The sequence below is a fragment of the Folsomia candida genome, unplaced genomic scaffold, assembly GCF_002217175.1.
Source record: "Folsomia candida strain VU population unplaced genomic scaffold, ASM221717v1 Fcan01_Sc006, whole genome shotgun sequence".
Taxonomy (NCBI): Eukaryota; Metazoa; Arthropoda; class Collembola; order Entomobryomorpha; family Isotomidae; genus Folsomia; species Folsomia candida.
Genome location: NW_019091198.1, coordinates 5,510,060 through 5,527,121, shown reverse-complemented (window position 1 = coordinate 5,527,121; position 17,062 = coordinate 5,510,060). Strand labels below are relative to the sequence as shown.

The following is a 17,062-nucleotide window of genomic DNA, read 5'->3' as shown; positions in this document are numbered from 1 at the left end:
GGAACATATCGTTTGAAAATCAATAATAAAACACCTACGTATTTCCGTCTTTCCGAGTATTCATCATACGAGGAACATAATCAATTTCACACATTTTGATCGCAGATGAAGTCATGTCATTCCGTCTGGACAACACACCGGAGATTATGAATCACCGGAGAAGATTAAATCTAGACATAACAGAAATCAAACAAAAGTTACATATATTTTCAAGTTCACTTGGAAAACTAGCAAGGTTTGATAACAATACTAATAATAATGTGGCAGCAGATTTTACTAAATTGACCACAGTCGTCAGGATTAATTCTATTACTCACTCCTACACCTGATCGGAAAGAGTTCTGACATAAAAACGGATCAACAAATCGTCACAAAACGTCATATTCTACGGTTGCAATGATTTGTTCCATTCTGAAATTAGCAGATCTTACGAAATGCATACATATGCATGTACGTAGGTAGTCTGGCCGCCTGGTTATATAAAAGTCATTTGAAGTTGAAGTAATATTTCTGAGGAAACGATTTGGTTCTGGCTTGGATATGTAAGAGATTACTTTGTCACAGGGAAATCACCCAGCAAAACCGTCGTGACATAACATACGATTTCCGAGCCGCATGGAGTGACTGTCCCATTCACATTCGCTTGGATTTGATCGTGCAAGTACAATAGAACTAACCACGCTTTGAACTGCTTTGTGAAATGATAAAGCTTGACTTCTTCTTGCCGTACTTCTCCAGGGTTAGTAAAATCGATTTGTGTATCTTTACGTAGTCTGAGGAAATTGAATATGTATGGAACGGGAATTAATAGTCATGATGATTATGTGCATGTAAAATTATAGTCACGATATATGATTGAAATTAATATACTTGGATTTATTTTAGACCCCATTTTATAATTACATAAAGCTTTAAACCCTTGAGAATCAGGTCACAAAAGCTGGTCAAAAATAGCTGAGGTTGCTGTTCAACGATTAATAGACTTATTGTCTTACTTGGACTATGTTGAGTGTATAACGACTGTGATTGTCAGACTGTGATTTAGTAGTGCAATGGAACGACAGTTAGCTTTCGTGAATTGTAGAAAGCTCAATGGACTAAATTTTCTGAGGTTTTGGTCAAAAAAGATGTAACACACGATAACAATTTAAAAATATTTTTTTCTAAATTAAGATTTATGTGAATAAATAATACGAATAACGCTTTAAAATCTGAACTATAAATTAAAATATTGCCTAAATCTATTTGGAGGAATTTACATGCATGTACAATATGCATAATACGCTACTTTGCTCGTTTCGCTTAAAAATGACTCAACAATAGACAAACTATACACAACTTTTTTCTTTTGCCATAAAGTTGTGAAAATATTTTAATATTTGTTCTGAACCTGAATTAGTCCTTAATTAAATACACTATTAAAAAATTCTGTATATTTTAGTACTGCATATGCAACAACCACTCGAGAATTGTCATTGTCTGAGACGAAATAAATCATTATTATTGCAACAGTGACCTGAAAAGAAGTAGAGTGGGCAATCCAAAAATACACACCGTAATGCAAAAGAAAGGTGGATTAGTTTTTATTTTTTCATGGGTTGACATGAGACAAAAAATATGGGGGTACGATGAGCAAATTAGATAATCTTGTGAACGACATTTTTCTCATGGCACATTAGAGGAAGATTCATCTCTTATCAGGTGTAGAGCGAAGAAGGAGCGAGGAGAAAGCAAACGAGATTCAGCCACATCACCAAACCTGCTGACTTTCTTCTCAAAGGATTAAGTGATTTTCCTGAGCCTGAGGGATGAGCGAATGGGATCAAAGAAAGTTGATCATGGTTTGAAACGTACGTTTAAAAGCTACGTGTGTGCTCATTCTTCATATATATTCATTCATTTCTCAATAACTAGCCATCTCTGTCTCCCCGGGCTATAATTTGGCCATGGTGATACACTTAATTTTTCTGACCCGCTTTCTCCAGGTCATGTCTGCCCGTCTGACTGGCATCCAAATACGGTGAGTTCTAAATGCACAAACGTATGTATGCATTTGATCCTGATGCAGTGTTAAGTTTTATACGCTTCTAAAAATCAACAGGCTACTTTAATTTCTTAAGAAAGTAAAAACTCGCTGCTGCGAATCAGTCATCATCATCCAAGGAGCGAGCGAGTAAATTATGCCGGAGGACGAAATTCATAATAGTTCATCTCTCTTGCAGACTCTTGTAACTTCCGTTCCTTCGTTCTTAGGCTGGAACTAAGATTATGAAACAAGACGTCTAGTCAACTTCATAATTTTGATGTAATGTGCTGATATTGAACCCAATTCCGTGTCAGCCAAGAACGTAAGAGTGCAAGAAGAAGTATAATATTATGAATGTATTATGTATCTGACGCATCTATTATGAGCACGTTTACCTTATCGGGTATTACGTATCTCTGGCGAAACAGTTTGAGAAAGTGAGTCGCCTACGTACATAATGCTGATGTATGCATTTGTTGGAGAGTGCTGTCAAGAAATCAACAAGGTTTCATCAAGATAAGCAAACCTTGGCAGCATAGCACAAAAATACAGCGTACTGGTTACATACTCGTTGTCATTATACCTAAATTGATTTCATTACAGGGATTCCAGTCTCACAATTGTCCAGTTACATATTTCGTTATCTGCACTGTCAACCATTCAATGATTGGAAGTATAGATTAGATCAGAAAATGGGGCTAACAAGGTGGCAATGCTTTTCTGTAATGCACAACAAGTAACATATTATCTGACCTGGCCCTGACCTCAGTTAGCGCAGATTAGGAAAGTTTTTTTTATATAATTCTACATTTACGGGTATAAATAATTAAATCTAGTAAGGTTTAAATAGTCAAATCACAGTGGTTATCTGTACAATCACATTGTGCTGTTATTTTTCTTTGTGCTATCGCTACTCAATGTGCATTGACCAACTCTCATCTTTAACATGTAAATCAAATGTAAAATGGAACTTTGTCCTAATCGGCTCAAGTCGCATAGAAAAATGTTCAGAATTTCATGCTGAATCCCAATATAAAGTTGGGTTTGTCCTAGAATGCATTTTAAAGAAGTTGTTTCACTTTCTCCCCAGTAATTTAAAAAATCACAGGGTGTGAAAATTACAAATCACATCTATGTAAATCACAAAGTACGATTATCACAGTTCAAACCCTGAACTCCAGTAACAACATATCTAATACTTACCCTACATATAACTCATGATTATTTAATTTGTCAGTATCGTTATCCATCCACCTACATAAAAGGGGAAGAACTTTTGGTGGTTACATATACTAACTTTTGATAACTAATACATACGTATTTATACATGTAAAAGTTACGAGTAACAGAATGCTATATTGCGATTGTATAATAATGCCTAAATTTAAACTACAAAGGTATAACAAGTTTTAGTTTTAAGGGCAGTAGTGGTAATCTCTTGTGCAAATAAATGTCAAAATTTTGAACGCCCTGGCGATGGGTATATTCTCAGAGGCATAGGCTTGAAACGGTACACATCAAGGTGGCCTTCCAGTAAACTGAGCCGTCACTATTGTTTCCTGCTCCTGAAATGTTTCCTCATAATTGGAAGACGGCTAGAGTTTCATAAGGTGGGCAAAATTACGTAAAGTTCGATAAAAATAACAATCTCGCAACTATTTTCAATTATAAACCAGGTATCTGAATAATGTCAAGTTAATAGATTCTCGTTTTTTACCTAAACAAAAAGGTCGCCTGAGTATAATCTGCCGGTGTTAGCTGCTGCTAATAGATAACATTGATTTTTCCTCCTCCAAATTTGTTAAAAGGCATAAACTTGCCTACCTTCAAAGTCTTTATTTCCTATCAAATTGTGTCACAAAAAAACAATGATCTTCCTTCCTCTTGATCATCCAACTATACGTAAACAGGCTGTTTGTGACCTATTTTACAAATTTTGTATTCAAATATATTAGTTTGAAAAAAAAACAAAAATAACAATCCTCCCCCGACTCACAACACGAGTTTCAGACTCGTACAACGTTTCATCCTTTCATTTCCTTAGTATTCTTTTGATTCCAGAGGAACATTTTCAGAAAAAACAGTTAAACTTTTGTGACAGTCAAAGGCAAATATCATTTGTCGAGAGAAAGCAATCCTGCAAAGTAAGAGAGAAGGATGTACGAGTACAGTGGGAGGGAAGCTGTACCACCATCATCATCAACATATACAAGTAAAAGAATTGAGGAAAAAGAGTATGCACAATCTGCAAAAGACGAGAGAAAAGAGCTTTCTCTTTTTACAAGGATACCACAAAAGAACGCGAGAAATTCACCGCTGTGCCTGTCTTTCCGCCTGCTACTAAATATTTACAATTGTGTTGCAATATTTTGCATGAATTTAACCCATATTTCGAACGAGGAACGACCCAAATACGTATTACTCGCCGCTTTTTACATACTCCTTTTTACTCTCATTGTTGTTATTTACACACTTGATCAATTCAGTCTCACAAACTGAACTATAGATTCACACATGTATGTATGTGCATATGTGTATACCCAGCTTTCACTTTGGTGCGCCGTAGTTCCGATCTGAAAAAAGGAAGAAAGTTTCTTGAAAAGCAATGAGCCGAGGCAGAAATATGCATTGTATGTGAAAGTGTACGACATTTATATTACGGTAAAATATTATGCCGGAGAAAGTCAAAGAAAATCTGAGCACCCTTTTCAGGTAGGTACATCATACATACATACGTACGACAGAAGAAATCAATATGCACGTTATTACAAGTAATCGACCGTACCAATAAAAAAACATGCTTATTAAAATGTTACTGTTTTTTTTACAGAAAATTTCTCTACAAGTTTTCTTTTATAATAAGTTCACACATGAATTTTATTAAAGATTATTATTAAATCATGCATACATTTCAGGTACACACATTTTTAAACAACTCTTTATGGTGTACATACATGTAACGAATCCTTCTTTCTTGGCTTGCTGGCTTGGATTTAAAAATATATTCTGATGGGTTGCTCAAGTAGTGTAGTTCGTGATATATATATCATTACGTAACAAGATGGGAAGGACGACGACGAGAGGACTAATACGAGTACATTTGTGTGGAAAGGTGGTGGCATGAATCAAGACCTTGGTTGGTTGGGGGCTGATACAATTCACGACCAATTCCTTAATCGCAGTGGGGACTCTGACATTGAATTGAACTCAACATGTCAAATGGCAGAGGGCTTGCTGCACAATTTTGACAACACAAATATTTACTAAATATATTCAACCCAAAATTTACGATTTTAATTTCTACCTTCGAAGCTTGCCTAAATTTAATTAATCATGGCTAAATAATAATGCAGAATTTGCTTTCCTTTTTTCTAGATTGTCAATGTCGAGTAAGGAATGACTCTATATGATAATAGTTTATTCACTGGGTACTTTTACGAGTGACATAGAAGGCGGATCCCTTAAAAACAGAATTAATCATAAGTACCCTATGAATACGTGTAGATAGATAGAGAGAAATAATTGAATTCCGCATTTGAAAACTAGACGAGCTATACAAGGACATACTGCTTAAAATATGATGAATTGTACAAAAAGACATTGATCTAAAACATAGATTGGAAATTCATCAAATATATTATCTCGATAATAGGATTGAAATAAGCCAGTACGGTTGCCTGATGAGAACTTTTCAGGATATCGTACAGGTAAGATACATAAAAATCGGTAATGAAGGGGGTATCCACACTGCACGTTTATTTTCGAAGTCATGACGTAGATATATTTAGCTATATTTTTTATATATATTTATAGATTCTATTGATTTAATTAATTAGTTAGGAAAACAATTGCGTGGGTCGTATTTTATTGTCAATCGATAACATGTCCACTGGATGAAGGAGCAGCAGGGGGAGTTTCCACCTCATGAGCACCCATTGCGAATTTGAAAAATTCGTAAACTGACCAGCAAATAGCAGTTGATGGCATCTGGTATAAAACACGAGCAGAGAGCCCCTGCACAATTTAGAAACATATCATATTATATCATTACTGTCTTCGTAGGAGTTGTTTGTGTAAATTCAACAAAGTAACTCTGCACTTGTAGGCATATTATTTTTCTCTAATAAACAACCATCGTTACAATAATGAGTAATATTCTGGCATGACATACCTGAAAATATCCTTTGGGACCACCCAACCTATAAACGGTTTTGAAGGCCACAGCAAGTCCGCTGATTTGCGACCTTCCCAGTGTATTCAGAGCAGATCTCTCTTGAGTGTTCAAAAGCGTCTTACAAACATCTAATGGAGTGGTAATAGCAGAAGCAATAGCACCTGAAAATAGTCATAGTTTTTATATCAAACAACCTTTGTCCATGTGCTCATGTTAGTCAATCATCTATCAAGTAATTACATATACATGCACGTTATAATTACATACCGGCCATAGCTCCAGACACCATATGAGCCTTGGGATTGTACCTTCTCTCCTAATTACATTTAATCACAATTTTGAGCAATGTTAAAAATCGTTAGGTATGTACAAAACAAACTTTAAATTCGTAGTGTGTCAAAACTTACCTTATTTGTTATCCTCTGCATAAATTCATAGACCATAAAGTGGATACTTTGAAAGGGGATATTCATTCCTAGTTGTGTTGTGTATGATCTGTAGAATGCATGTGCGCCTTCCGTGTGATAAGTCTTTTTAACGCAGTCCCAGCACGATTTGTATGGACTATTATACATTTGCATACGCTGTTTCACGACTATAAAAAAAGATGCAACAATAAATTGTTAAAAATGACGAATTATTCCTTTAAAACGTTATAATATTTATTATAAATTTGATTTTACCATCTGCTGGTGTCATGATTCCGTCGTGAAACAGCGTTGCGAGGCAGCCAGCGGCCCCTGAAATAGGGAAAACTGTTGTGATATTAATACACGGAATTAGTAACAGGGTTACATTTATTGTACAATTTATATTAGGCAGCTCACCGTAGATTAAGTTATTAAAACCGGCAGCAGCCGTGTGGGTTGCCAGAATTTCCTTAATTCGTTCATAACAAGAAAAGTATAAAGCATGAGCAGGTCCCGCTCCAATCATCACGGCGCTCATGCCGCGCACCGGTCGGAAGACGCCTTCTGTGCGAACCATCTGGGTCAACGTGTTCATTACTCCTCGATACTCGCCCCCCGGCGTCGGCACCAGACTCTGCATCCTAGTCTGAAATTTCCAGAAATATAAAGTTAGACATTTTACTTCCATCAGCGTCATCATCCGACTTAAGGTCCGATTTCCAAAGCCGTTAACCTTTTACATAATTGGTTCCAGTAATGAGAACGACAGGTCAGATTGCAATACATAATTTCTTAATGGACTTGGCTCATGCATTCATTTTACATTTCTTCCAGACTATTTTGGCTACCGGATTTTATTGACTGATTTAACGACTTTTATTATTACGTCGGACAGAGGTGTCAATGTGTATTACGTGTTTTATATATTTGACCATTATAATGTGACACCTTTGACACCAACCTTAAATCTATAATTAAGAGCACGCAGACCATGAATCATCAATGGCATTCTTCATCGTGGTAATTATCTTATGTCTTGTTGAATGTTATACATATCAATTTGCAATTAAAATAAATATTTCCCGTTAAGCACTATTTATATTTCAGTAATCATTCTCACGGTTTCGCGTTCTCACGGTTGTGATTTTTATGCAGCCTGGTCAACATTAGATGTGATATTTTCAAACAATCGATAATATCTATCTTAGATGAATGGTTCAGGTTGTTTTGGTTAATTATAGTTTAATTTTTATGGCCGTATTTTATTTTTTCATGATAAGCAGGACAATGAGGACATAAAAAGTGTCGAATTTCAAGTTTTGAGACGCCAATGGTATTTACGTGAGAATCGACCAACAAACGCTCGTAAAATTTATAGCATTCAAAAATTGTGTGGTACCTAAAAATGTACGTCTTCAAATAAATGAGTTAAATACAACTGATAAGTTTATCACAGGACAATGATGACTCATCGACTATCTCTCTATCTCGCATCATCATCAACCAATCAACCAATTTGTTAAAAAACGAAGCCTAAATAGTAAACCATTATTAAGCAAAAACTATTATTCCTTAAAACGTTTCATATTGTGACGAAACAACATTAATGATTGAGTCCGAAATTCCATAAAGACGTTAGGAAGGAAAATATGCAGAGGAATTTGCCATTTCAAACATAGGAACATAATAGTCACATCCTAACTTATGACTTAACACGTGGTACTTGCGGGGACGCCTACCCTTATGATCATGCTATCCCACGCAACCGATTTAATGGCTCAGAATTCCAAAGCTTCCAAGAATAATAAATATTATGATTAAAAACTTTCAACAATGCCTGGAAATCAGTTGCCCATGTTCACCTTTCTCATAAGTAAAATCACTTTTAGCATATTCTATATATAATCTCACGCGACACTAATTTTGAAGTGTCCATCATGATTTTGCAAATCTACCTGTGCATTTCCCATATAAAAACTACTATTAAGCTAGTAGTACTAGTATTACGTGGCTAACGCATATACATAGTTTATAAAGCAAGTTACAATATCCAATGTCATGAGCGAAAATTAAATGTATGTACGTATTGCAACCACTCGTCACCGTCAGCATGAACTTGGGTGACAAAAAAGCGGCCTTCGACGCCATCAATTCTTGCACATCAGTTTTGCACTCATTCATCCCCATCATGGCTTGAGAAGAAAAGATATATGCCATCATACTACCCATTTTTCCTAGCTACCTACTTATTATTTACAATATATTACATTATGAATTAATTAGTCCTTCTCAAGACTGAATTCTTTTTATCAATTGATGTGTAAATGTGGGTCTCTGAGACCATTAAACTATTGCCAAAGTACACCTACTTATCCTGCTGATCATGGAAAAAGGCAATATAATAATAAGCCCAAAATTTAGTTTATCCAGACAGATAAAGGAGAAGAACTAGCCAGTTAACCCATCCTCCAATCTTTAACTAAAAATTGTATGATGATGATGGTGATGCTGGTGATGGCTTAATAAAATGTATGCCCCACTGACTGACTCTTCTTATTCTGATATCAATCCCATGCCTGCTGTTGTAGTAATAGTAACACTGAATGATGTGTGGACTCTGAATTAATCTATTGAATTGCAGATGATTATGACGTTCTTCACAAACCCATGTGCACCAGCTCACCATTCAAATGTATACTCGTCGACTTGATTTAAACTAAAGTACGATACCTCTTCTAACCGGGCCTATGTCTATATGAAGGTGCTCAGATCATTCATCACAAACTCGCTGCCATCCGGTGAATATTTCGAAATAATAAAAGTATACCTCACTCAAGAAGACAATACTATTAATGGAAATCATCAGAATAATGACAATCTGCTTTTAACATATTCCAACAGTTGTGTGTCCACTGTCTAATAGTCTGAACCTGACAGTGACATAATAATAATATGATAATACTGAATGTTGGTTAGCTAGGAGAAAAAAATATCACACTATTTCGTTGAAATTTATACATCCCTAAACATTGCCAACTCACCTCACCCATCACAAATTGACCGATTACATGACCCTGTTCAATTTGCAAGGCAGTGTGATTGACATTATGTAACCTCGTTCAATTTTCCTATGAATTCCTCCTGGATTTGTTTACCAATAACTGATTTTAGCACGAAAAGCCATGCCCTGATCGAACCGTATACTCAAACATGACCCAGTTCTTCGTGTCACTCAAGAAATGCAACAATAGGGTTCAAACTGGCTTCCGGTTCCTGGTTGTGACGATATGTGAAATATGCTGCGTGGCCGGCGTACCCTGCAGAGACGGGACTGGACAATTATCACCACCACCATCACCAATATGCCCCCGATACAGCCAAGAAAGAATGAAATGTACGAGATGAAGATGATCCATAATTTCATCAATTACCTTAACCGAATCTAAAGGGTACATGACACAGTGCTCCGCCGTTCCAGCGATGGCCCCGGCAATCATGTGAGTGATAACACTGCCCGACGGCAACGACTCGTACTCGTCGGTGTCGTCGAGGGCGAGCGTCATCGTGGCGATGCTGGCTGGAAGTACGAGGGGAGGAGGGGTTGTTGTCGTCGTTGTGGTCGCCGTCGCACCCACCACACTTCTCCTCTTTTTAGTAACTGATCAAATAGAAGATGTAAATATTTATCGTGTATCGTTTATCGAGCAGCACCCAACCCTACCACCCAACCAACCAAGTCCAGCAGCAAAAGTGCACTAAAACTGATTCTCACCACCACGGCTGATTCATGGCAGCGGGCTAGCAAGCACACTTTGGCAAGTCACACTGCCCCACGCGGTGCCCAGTACCTAACTATTTTCATCACTCGGCCGCAATGTCTGATTCCTCCTCCAATTTGCGAGTTGAGGCCATGGAGATGAAGTGGGGACGAAGTTTTGCACGGCCCCTCACATGCAATGGGGTTATTACAGAGTAGCCACCACCACTCACACCAGTTGAGGGAAATCTGAGCTGAGCTGAAGACGAAAACTCAGAATTTCAATTTAATTAAATTAGTCGTCGAGAGATTTTCCTAAAAGGGGGGGAACGGGGAGTAGGGGGAGGAGACCTAGGAATAATTGCTGCTGTTAATATGTCCTCGAATTATGGGAGTAGTGGGAGCAGTCGTAGCTATAGTCGGGGGGATTATGGCAGAACGAGAGATCATCGGGACAGGGACAGAGACAGGGACAGAAGTTATAGATCGAGGAGTTATTACAATAATAATAGTAGTAGCAGTAATGATAATAATGTAGGTTTTTTTCATAAAAATAATTCATATTCATTTATATTTTCCTTTCTCATTTTGCAAGATTTATAAAAGTTGCTCTTTGTTTACAATTATGTAAATAAAGGGACAATCAGCTGCAATTTGTAATCACAATTTGTTTTGTACATTTTGCAGCGAAGCAGATACTATAATCGAGGTTCACGAAACCATTCCCCGCCGAGAAGGATTGTCCCAGCAGACAGTCATTCTCCTCCAAGGTCTAATGACAAGTATCGGAGTTCCTACTCGTCTTCTAATAATGCTCCTAAATCATCCTACTCCGGTCGGCGCACCCCTCCTACTGTTAAACTGGAAGGATACCAAAGTTCAGAGTCCTACTATACGCCACCCCCACGAGAGCCTCCCTTCTACAACCATACGCCTGAACAACTTCATCATGAAAACCGGGGAAATCACAACAATCATTCACTTCCTCCCCATCACCCACATCACCCCATCGCTGGATCTCTTGAACAACGTCAACACCCTCCACCACCCCCTGTCGGACCTCCCGGCGTCTATATACCTGGGGGAGCGCCACCACCACCACATAACTACCCCTATCATCCGCAGGGTGTTTATGGGCAAGAAGAGTATTTAAATGGGGTCGCTGGACCGGGTAGACCACCTAAGAAACCTAAGAAGCCGAAAAAAGAAAAACCTGACATTAACGTAGTTGCCGATGGAGTGATAAGCCAGCTAAAGACTAAAGGAATTTTTGACAAGTTTAGAAGAGAATGCTTGTCCGAGTCTGATTCAAAGGTATGTATGTATTCGAAAAGTCAATTAATAATATTGAGTTATTGTTATTTGTGATATGAGAAATAGAATATTAATAATAATTTACTCTTGCTATATTTATAGTCTTCATTTATGAATCTGCATTCAAGAGTGACAACGACGGTGGACGCATTCCTGCGCGGGTTGACGTGGACGCCAACGTTTCCTAAAATGAATGCTAGGATCCAAATGCGGAAAAGGATAGAAGAGTCAGTGTGCATTTATAATTTATAGAATTAATATAGAGTGATTAAACCTTGAGTAAAATGTTTCATCTTTAGGGCACCATTTTTTAAACCCGGGATTGAAAATATTGTTGCCCAATGTTTACGAGGCAAAATGGGAGCTGAATTTATTCCCGTAATCGAAGACGAAACCTTCGACTATATGGGCTGTGATAGGAAGCATCAAAAGGAGGAAGAAGTAGCAGATAGTGACACAAAAATTAAGGTGGAAAATGGTCAAGAATCCGCAGAAACTAGCCAAGAAACTACTCAAAGTATACCTTTCCAAGAAGCTGGATCTGACTTATGTTTCCCCGTCCCACCACCACCCCCTCCATATGATCCTCCCCCACCACCACCACCACAACCATCATGGAGGCCGCTGCCGCCGGCCCTCCCACCACAACCACCACCACCCGTTAGAAATGAGAGCCCTCCTTTCCCTCCCCCACCACCTCCAGAGTCTCCTGTGTCCTCCTCGACAGAATTGTCCGATCCCAGCAATGTTTTTAATGCCCAGAAGGCTAGCAGCATTGACAGTGATAGTCAGTCCAACAATATTTCAAGTGAAAACAAAGACCTTGTTCAAGTCAATGGTTGGAACCAAGAAGCAAAAGACGATGAAGAAATGGAAACGTGTTCATACGAGGATGAAGCTTTTGTGGAAGAGGATGACGAATCAGAAGATGAATCGCCGATGTTTGAGGTATGAGGACCGTATTATGCTTTTATTTAAATTATGCAGTGGTTCCTCTAAATTTCACACCAAGTGGGTAATATTTGTTAACGTGGCATATACATATTTTTCTAGAAAATTGGTGAAGTTTCGCCCCCTCGACCTGTGTATCTTGAAGATTCTGAAGATATATTACGCGAGCTCGAAGAAGAAGCCCGTCGTAATGCAGAATATACAGAAAAATCAAAGTCCACAACTTCCGAAGATGAAACTTGCACAACTACATTATCACCTGTAAAAGAGGGGTGCAAGTTTCTAGAACCACCACCTCTTTTTAAAGAAAAATTAGCCTATTATAAGAAATTGCCAGAATGTGGAGTGGATAAGTGATTTTGTATGGAACAATTGCCTAGTAATATGACTACGATAATTATTGTTAATATTATGCTATATAACGACGTGAGAGACCTCCTGGTCATTAAACACAGAATTTACTTTTTAACATGTTTGCCGCAACAAACACAACTATTTGTACAACTTGACTTACTACTATGTAACTAAAGATAATTGACTCATTTTTGTGCAAAGTCTAATTTATACATAATATAGAGTTTTTATTACATTATATATTAGTTATTTATATACATACATACATATATATGTCTTGAAGCAGTCACTCTTTGCTTAAGGTAATTGACTAATTATACAACCCCCACGTACAACTTTTTATAACTCTCTAAAAGAATTTATACGTTTCGTTAATAGTCTCGTTCAAATCATAATTTAAATGTGTAGCCTTCTATATAGCTTAAAATGTTTTTAACTCAAAATTGTCCATAATCATTACTAGTTTTGACCATTGCAAGCGTTGCTGCGTTAAATGCTCCTTTTTATATTTTCTAATGTAACCCACCCAGTCATTCAAAATAGATGTAAATTAAATTATATGTTATTCTTATATATATATCTATGTATACAATACATATGAGTTACTATATATGTATTATCTCATTACTAATGTAATCCTTCTTTACAATACAAAGAAACAGATTTCTTAAACGTCCGTCCGAAATTTGAGTTGTGCCCTCGCATACCTTCTTGCCACAGATTTTATCATCATATGACCAGGACTGGAGAAAGCCAGTATTAGCAATCCCATCAGAAAGAGTTGAGCCTGCCAAGTAATAAATATTCCATAATAGTTTGTACTATACACACTTCAGACATCGCTTATGACGATTGAATATTTACATACGTGCACAAAAGAATCGGAAGATTGCTTCATCCAAAGAATGATTGGGAATTGGACTAGTGACATGATGGACACAATTGTGGTAAAGATTCCATTCAGTCGATTAAAGTGACTTGGGTGAAACCTAAAGAAATTTGACGAATTTTCAGAAAATATACCATGATTCATAATACAAAAACGTTCTCCCTGCAGGTCCAAAAAATATGTACCTGATTTGAAGATAGCTAGTACAACTGCCCACAATGAAGGGTCGCGACACAGCAATGAGTATCATGGACGTGTAGATGGCTGCCGGAGAAAAGTACACTTTGCAAATCATGGTCGCCATCACGAACAGTGATGCAATTCCTTTGGTCAAAGCTGGAGCTTGCATAGTCAAAGCTAATCGTTCCTCTCGGTCTTCATCTGATTAATTAATTCCGATAAGTTCGACTAGTTGGAAATTTAAAAGCATGGAGTCTCCCATCAATTTTGTAGTACTTACTCTTGGCAGCTCTTCTGATTTGCCAGTCAGTAACAAGTCCGGCAAGGGGGATGAAAATTGGAGCGATCAATGCACAAACGCCACTTATTTTGTTATAATGTTCAACTGCACAATGTAATATGCAGTTTAGTTAAGAATCGATACACGTAAACATAGCTTAGAGGATTTTACTCATTTTGGCATTTTTCGTAGTCATCTGAATCCAAAGCATGAACGTTGATGAGTAGAAAAGCACGAGGAAAAATGTAATCCATTGCCAAAAAACGTGTAATCCGGCAGACAACGTGAAGATCGACGTACTTAAAGGAACGTCTTCGGAGATGGGTTTTTTTTTATTTCGCATCTTCTCTCCACCAGAATCTGGTTCATCTAAATATGCAGAAATATGTTGTAGCACAATTATCAGAAAAGTAGCATCAATTGTTGTTCACATGGACGCTTAGTGTTCATTCAGTGCAATGCACTCAAATGCAATCTCTAATCTCAAGTGTGCAAAATGTGCATACTAATCATTTCATTATGCATTTATCCAGATTTTTTTATTTACCGAAAGGATTCATCAATTTGCTGTCGTCATCCTTGTTTCGCAGAATGCGGGGAACGTTATCTTCGGTGCTTGCTCGATTTAATTTAATTTCATCATCATCATTTTCCTTCGATACTTTTCCCTTCGCCACTTTCTCCTTCTGCTTTTGAGGTTCAATCTTCATCCTTGGCATGATTAAGGTTGGTGGAAATGTGAGGAGAGAAATTGCAGCAAGGGCCAGCCCAATAGTTTTGTAAGGAATACTCCCTACGTACGCTATCTGCATATGTATGTAAATAATGGCTTTTAGTTTAAATTGACTAAAGAAGGCCGTATTTTTGTAAAATGCGAGTTACACAAAGAGTTTACCATACTTGAATGAGTAGAAAGAGTGTGGTTGAGACGGAGTAAGCCGAGCTGTACAGAATTAGTATCGTTGTCCTGTATTCCGGCCACAAGTTTGCGAATTGGAAAGAGCTTAAACGTAATTGACTAGTGCCTAACGCGATGAGGATTAAAGCCGGCCATAATAACCAGGAGCTGGCTGAAATGACAGTAAGATTATACCAATTAAGAAATACCCAGCTTTATTAATGCTTGAATAAATCTCTTCATATCCTACATTAAACATTTAATGTTCTTGTCCTGTGAAATGGCTACTTGTGCTTTTGCTTAAATACTTTTGTATTCATTACAGACTTTAAAATGCGGAGAAAGAATTAGTGGCATCATACCTTCTGTAGTAAATGCCAAGAAGAAGAATCCTCCACTCGTCATGATACTAAAACATCAATCACAACTTTGCAAAAATCCATCCCTTTTCATAACCGAAAAGTAAGTTGCATGAATATTTTGTACTCTAGTCTTAATTACCATCCTCCAATTCGAGTGAACCAAAGACCAAGAATGTCAAGTGAAAATCCGATGAGTATGGAAGTCAATCCGTAAGAAACGGCAGCCACCGTATAAATAAATGTCATTTGAACATCTTGTTCTTTACAGTTCTTTACAGTCCTCTCCTAAATGGAATTATATGATTTTATAGATTTTAAAAATCTATTGTGCCGTGTGGTAAGTTTTTTTGTAAGAGAAGAATCAGTACATCTTTTGATTGAATTTCATCGTGTCGTCCCTTTCCTTCAAAAATTGTCTGATTTTCATTCTGCTCGAATGACTTGGCGTCAGACGTAATGGGCTCACTACCATTTGTATCATTTATGTTCTGGTCATCATCGTCATATGCGGATTGGAAGAGATTTTCCGGTAGACTAGTAGTTGGTATTATCCAAGATGTTATCAAATCAGGAGGAGAATGTGTTACTGAACCGATGCCGTCGTTGACGTCAATGCATAAATGGCTTCAAAAATATTTATTTTTAGTGAATTTCCCATGTAAAGTGAAGGAATTTGTGGGGTGTAAAGTAAACTCAACCTGTAGACACCTTCCTGCTGCAAGACATACATTAAACTTGGCCATCCAAAAAGACATCCGCTGAATAGGAGAGATTCGACGAACCCAATAATAACAATTGACAGTCTCCTCCAAAACTTCATTTTGCGTGCTCGTCGTGGGGCCGCTGTCACTTTCGGGCTACGTAATCTCACTCACAGAAATTCTGAAATCCCAATTTCAAACAGTCCTTTCAATGTCTTAAAACTTTGCAACTTTTTAATGTTTTCATGGCGATCATTCTGACTATTGAATAAATACTTGTTCAACTTGAGTGGTTCACAGTTGAAAATCAGATCACGATGTTGCACTATAAAATTTACACCAGGTTTGTGAAATAAATTACACGAGATACACCAAGTTCCGAGTTCCGGTTAAAATGCATCATCATTTATTGCGCCAATAATGATAAGTTGACACAGGAACAGAATCCGCACTATACTGCCGACTCGACTAATTGCAATTTGCAGATGATTCAGATAAAACTCAGAACGGAAGAAATCACGCACACTCACACAAATCACACAAGCCAACAATTTGATGTCACCATGAATTGTAACCAATTACAGATAATTTCAGACCATGTCATAAGATAAGCAAGCTCCTCGTGTTGTAAACATTTGATAAGGTTCGTGAGATCTGTCCATACCTGCACCCGCACCTGTCGACTGAATGGTAAAAATAAGTGTTTCAGAGTCCGACAGCGCTGCTTCTTCAATTACATGAATGCAGCGAAAATAAAGCATGAACA

General features: G+C 37.5%; 3 protein-coding genes across 4 annotated transcripts; 1 reads left to right on the top strand and 2 right to left on the bottom strand.

Annotated features, from left to right (window-relative positions):
* Nucleotides 1–4,872: 4,872 nt before the first annotated feature.
* LOC110851330 (mitoferrin-2) lies at nucleotides 4,873–10,382 on the bottom strand. 2 transcript variants are annotated; one of them, XM_022099070.2, is made up of 7 exons: nucleotides 10,042–10,382; nucleotides 7,028–7,256; nucleotides 6,884–6,940; nucleotides 6,608–6,795; nucleotides 6,468–6,516; nucleotides 6,198–6,361; nucleotides 4,873–6,040 (listed from the first exon to the last, which is right to left on the bottom strand). In XM_022099070.2, exons 1-7 carry the CDS (start codon nucleotides 10,171–10,173, stop codon nucleotides 5,897–5,899), a joined length of 963 nt encoding a protein of 320 aa, XP_021954762.1. In that variant the 5' UTR covers nucleotides 10,174–10,382; the 3' UTR covers nucleotides 4,873–5,896. The 2 variants fall into 2 exon arrangements, with proteins under 2 accessions (XP_021954762.1, XP_021954761.1); XM_022099069.2 differs by having other exon boundaries at nucleotides 6,884–6,955; nucleotides 10,042–10,380.
* Nucleotides 10,383–10,595: 213 nt separating this feature from the next.
* On the top strand, nucleotides 10,596–13,671 carry LOC110851382 (cyclin-dependent kinase 12). The gene is made up of 5 exons (XM_022099133.2): nucleotides 10,596–10,901; nucleotides 11,055–11,681; nucleotides 11,784–11,908; nucleotides 11,981–12,629; nucleotides 12,735–13,671. The coding sequence occupies exons 1-5, from the start codon at nucleotides 10,743–10,745 to the stop codon at nucleotides 12,987–12,989; spliced, it is 1,815 nt and encodes a 604-aa protein (XP_021954825.1). The 5' UTR covers nucleotides 10,596–10,742; the 3' UTR covers nucleotides 12,990–13,671.
* LOC110851383 (solute carrier family 43 member 3) lies at nucleotides 13,197–16,960 on the bottom strand. Its single transcript, XM_022099134.2, has 11 exons — nucleotides 16,294–16,960; nucleotides 15,964–16,219; nucleotides 15,735–15,880; nucleotides 15,596–15,642; nucleotides 15,236–15,405; nucleotides 14,883–15,141; nucleotides 14,507–14,704; nucleotides 14,336–14,440; nucleotides 14,061–14,256; nucleotides 13,855–13,975; nucleotides 13,197–13,773 (listed from the first exon to the last, which is right to left on the bottom strand). The coding sequence occupies exons 1-11, from the start codon at nucleotides 16,413–16,415 to the stop codon at nucleotides 13,654–13,656; spliced, it is 1,740 nt and encodes a 579-aa protein (XP_021954826.2). The 5' UTR covers nucleotides 16,416–16,960; the 3' UTR covers nucleotides 13,197–13,653.
* Between the last annotated feature and the right edge of the window lie 102 nt (nucleotides 16,961–17,062).

What these genes read in the sequence shown, in the direction of transcription:
- LOC110851330 (XM_022099069.2), bottom strand. Translation starts at nt 10,173, where the DNA reads ATGACGCTCGCCCTCGACGACACCGACGAGTACGAGTCGTTGCCGTCG. An exon ending in TGCAGAGGATAACAAATAAG is followed by an intron (nt 6,517 to 6,607) that starts GTAAGTTTTGAC and finishes AAATGTAATTAG; the next exon opens with GAGAGAAGGTACAATCCCAA. An exon ending in GGTGTCTGGAGCTATGGCCG is followed by an intron (nt 6,362 to 6,467) that starts GTATGTAATTAT and finishes GACTATTTTCAG; the next exon opens with GTGCTATTGCTTCTGCTATT.
- LOC110851382 (XM_022099133.2), top strand. Translation starts at nt 10,743, where the DNA reads ATGTCCTCGAATTATGGGAGTAGTGGGAGCAGTCGTAGCTATAGTCGG. An exon ending in GTAGCAGTAATGATAATAAT is followed by an intron (nt 10,902 to 11,054) that starts GTAGGTTTTTTT and finishes TACATTTTGCAG; the next exon opens with CGAAGCAGATACTATAATCG. An exon ending in TGTCCGAGTCTGATTCAAAG is followed by an intron (nt 11,682 to 11,783) that starts GTATGTATGTAT and finishes CTATATTTATAG; the next exon opens with TCTTCATTTATGAATCTGCA.
- LOC110851383 (XM_022099134.2), bottom strand. Translation starts at nt 16,415, where the DNA reads ATGAAGTTTTGGAGGAGACTGTCAATTGTTATTATTGGGTTCGTCGAA. An exon ending in CTTGGCATTTACTACAGAAG is followed by an intron (nt 15,406 to 15,595) that starts GTATGATGCCAC and finishes CTGTCATTTCAG; the next exon opens with CCAGCTCCTGGTTATTATGG. An exon ending in TACGAAAAATGCCAAAATGA is followed by an intron (nt 14,441 to 14,506) that starts GTAAAATCCTCT and finishes TACATTGTGCAG; the next exon opens with TTGAACATTATAACAAAATA.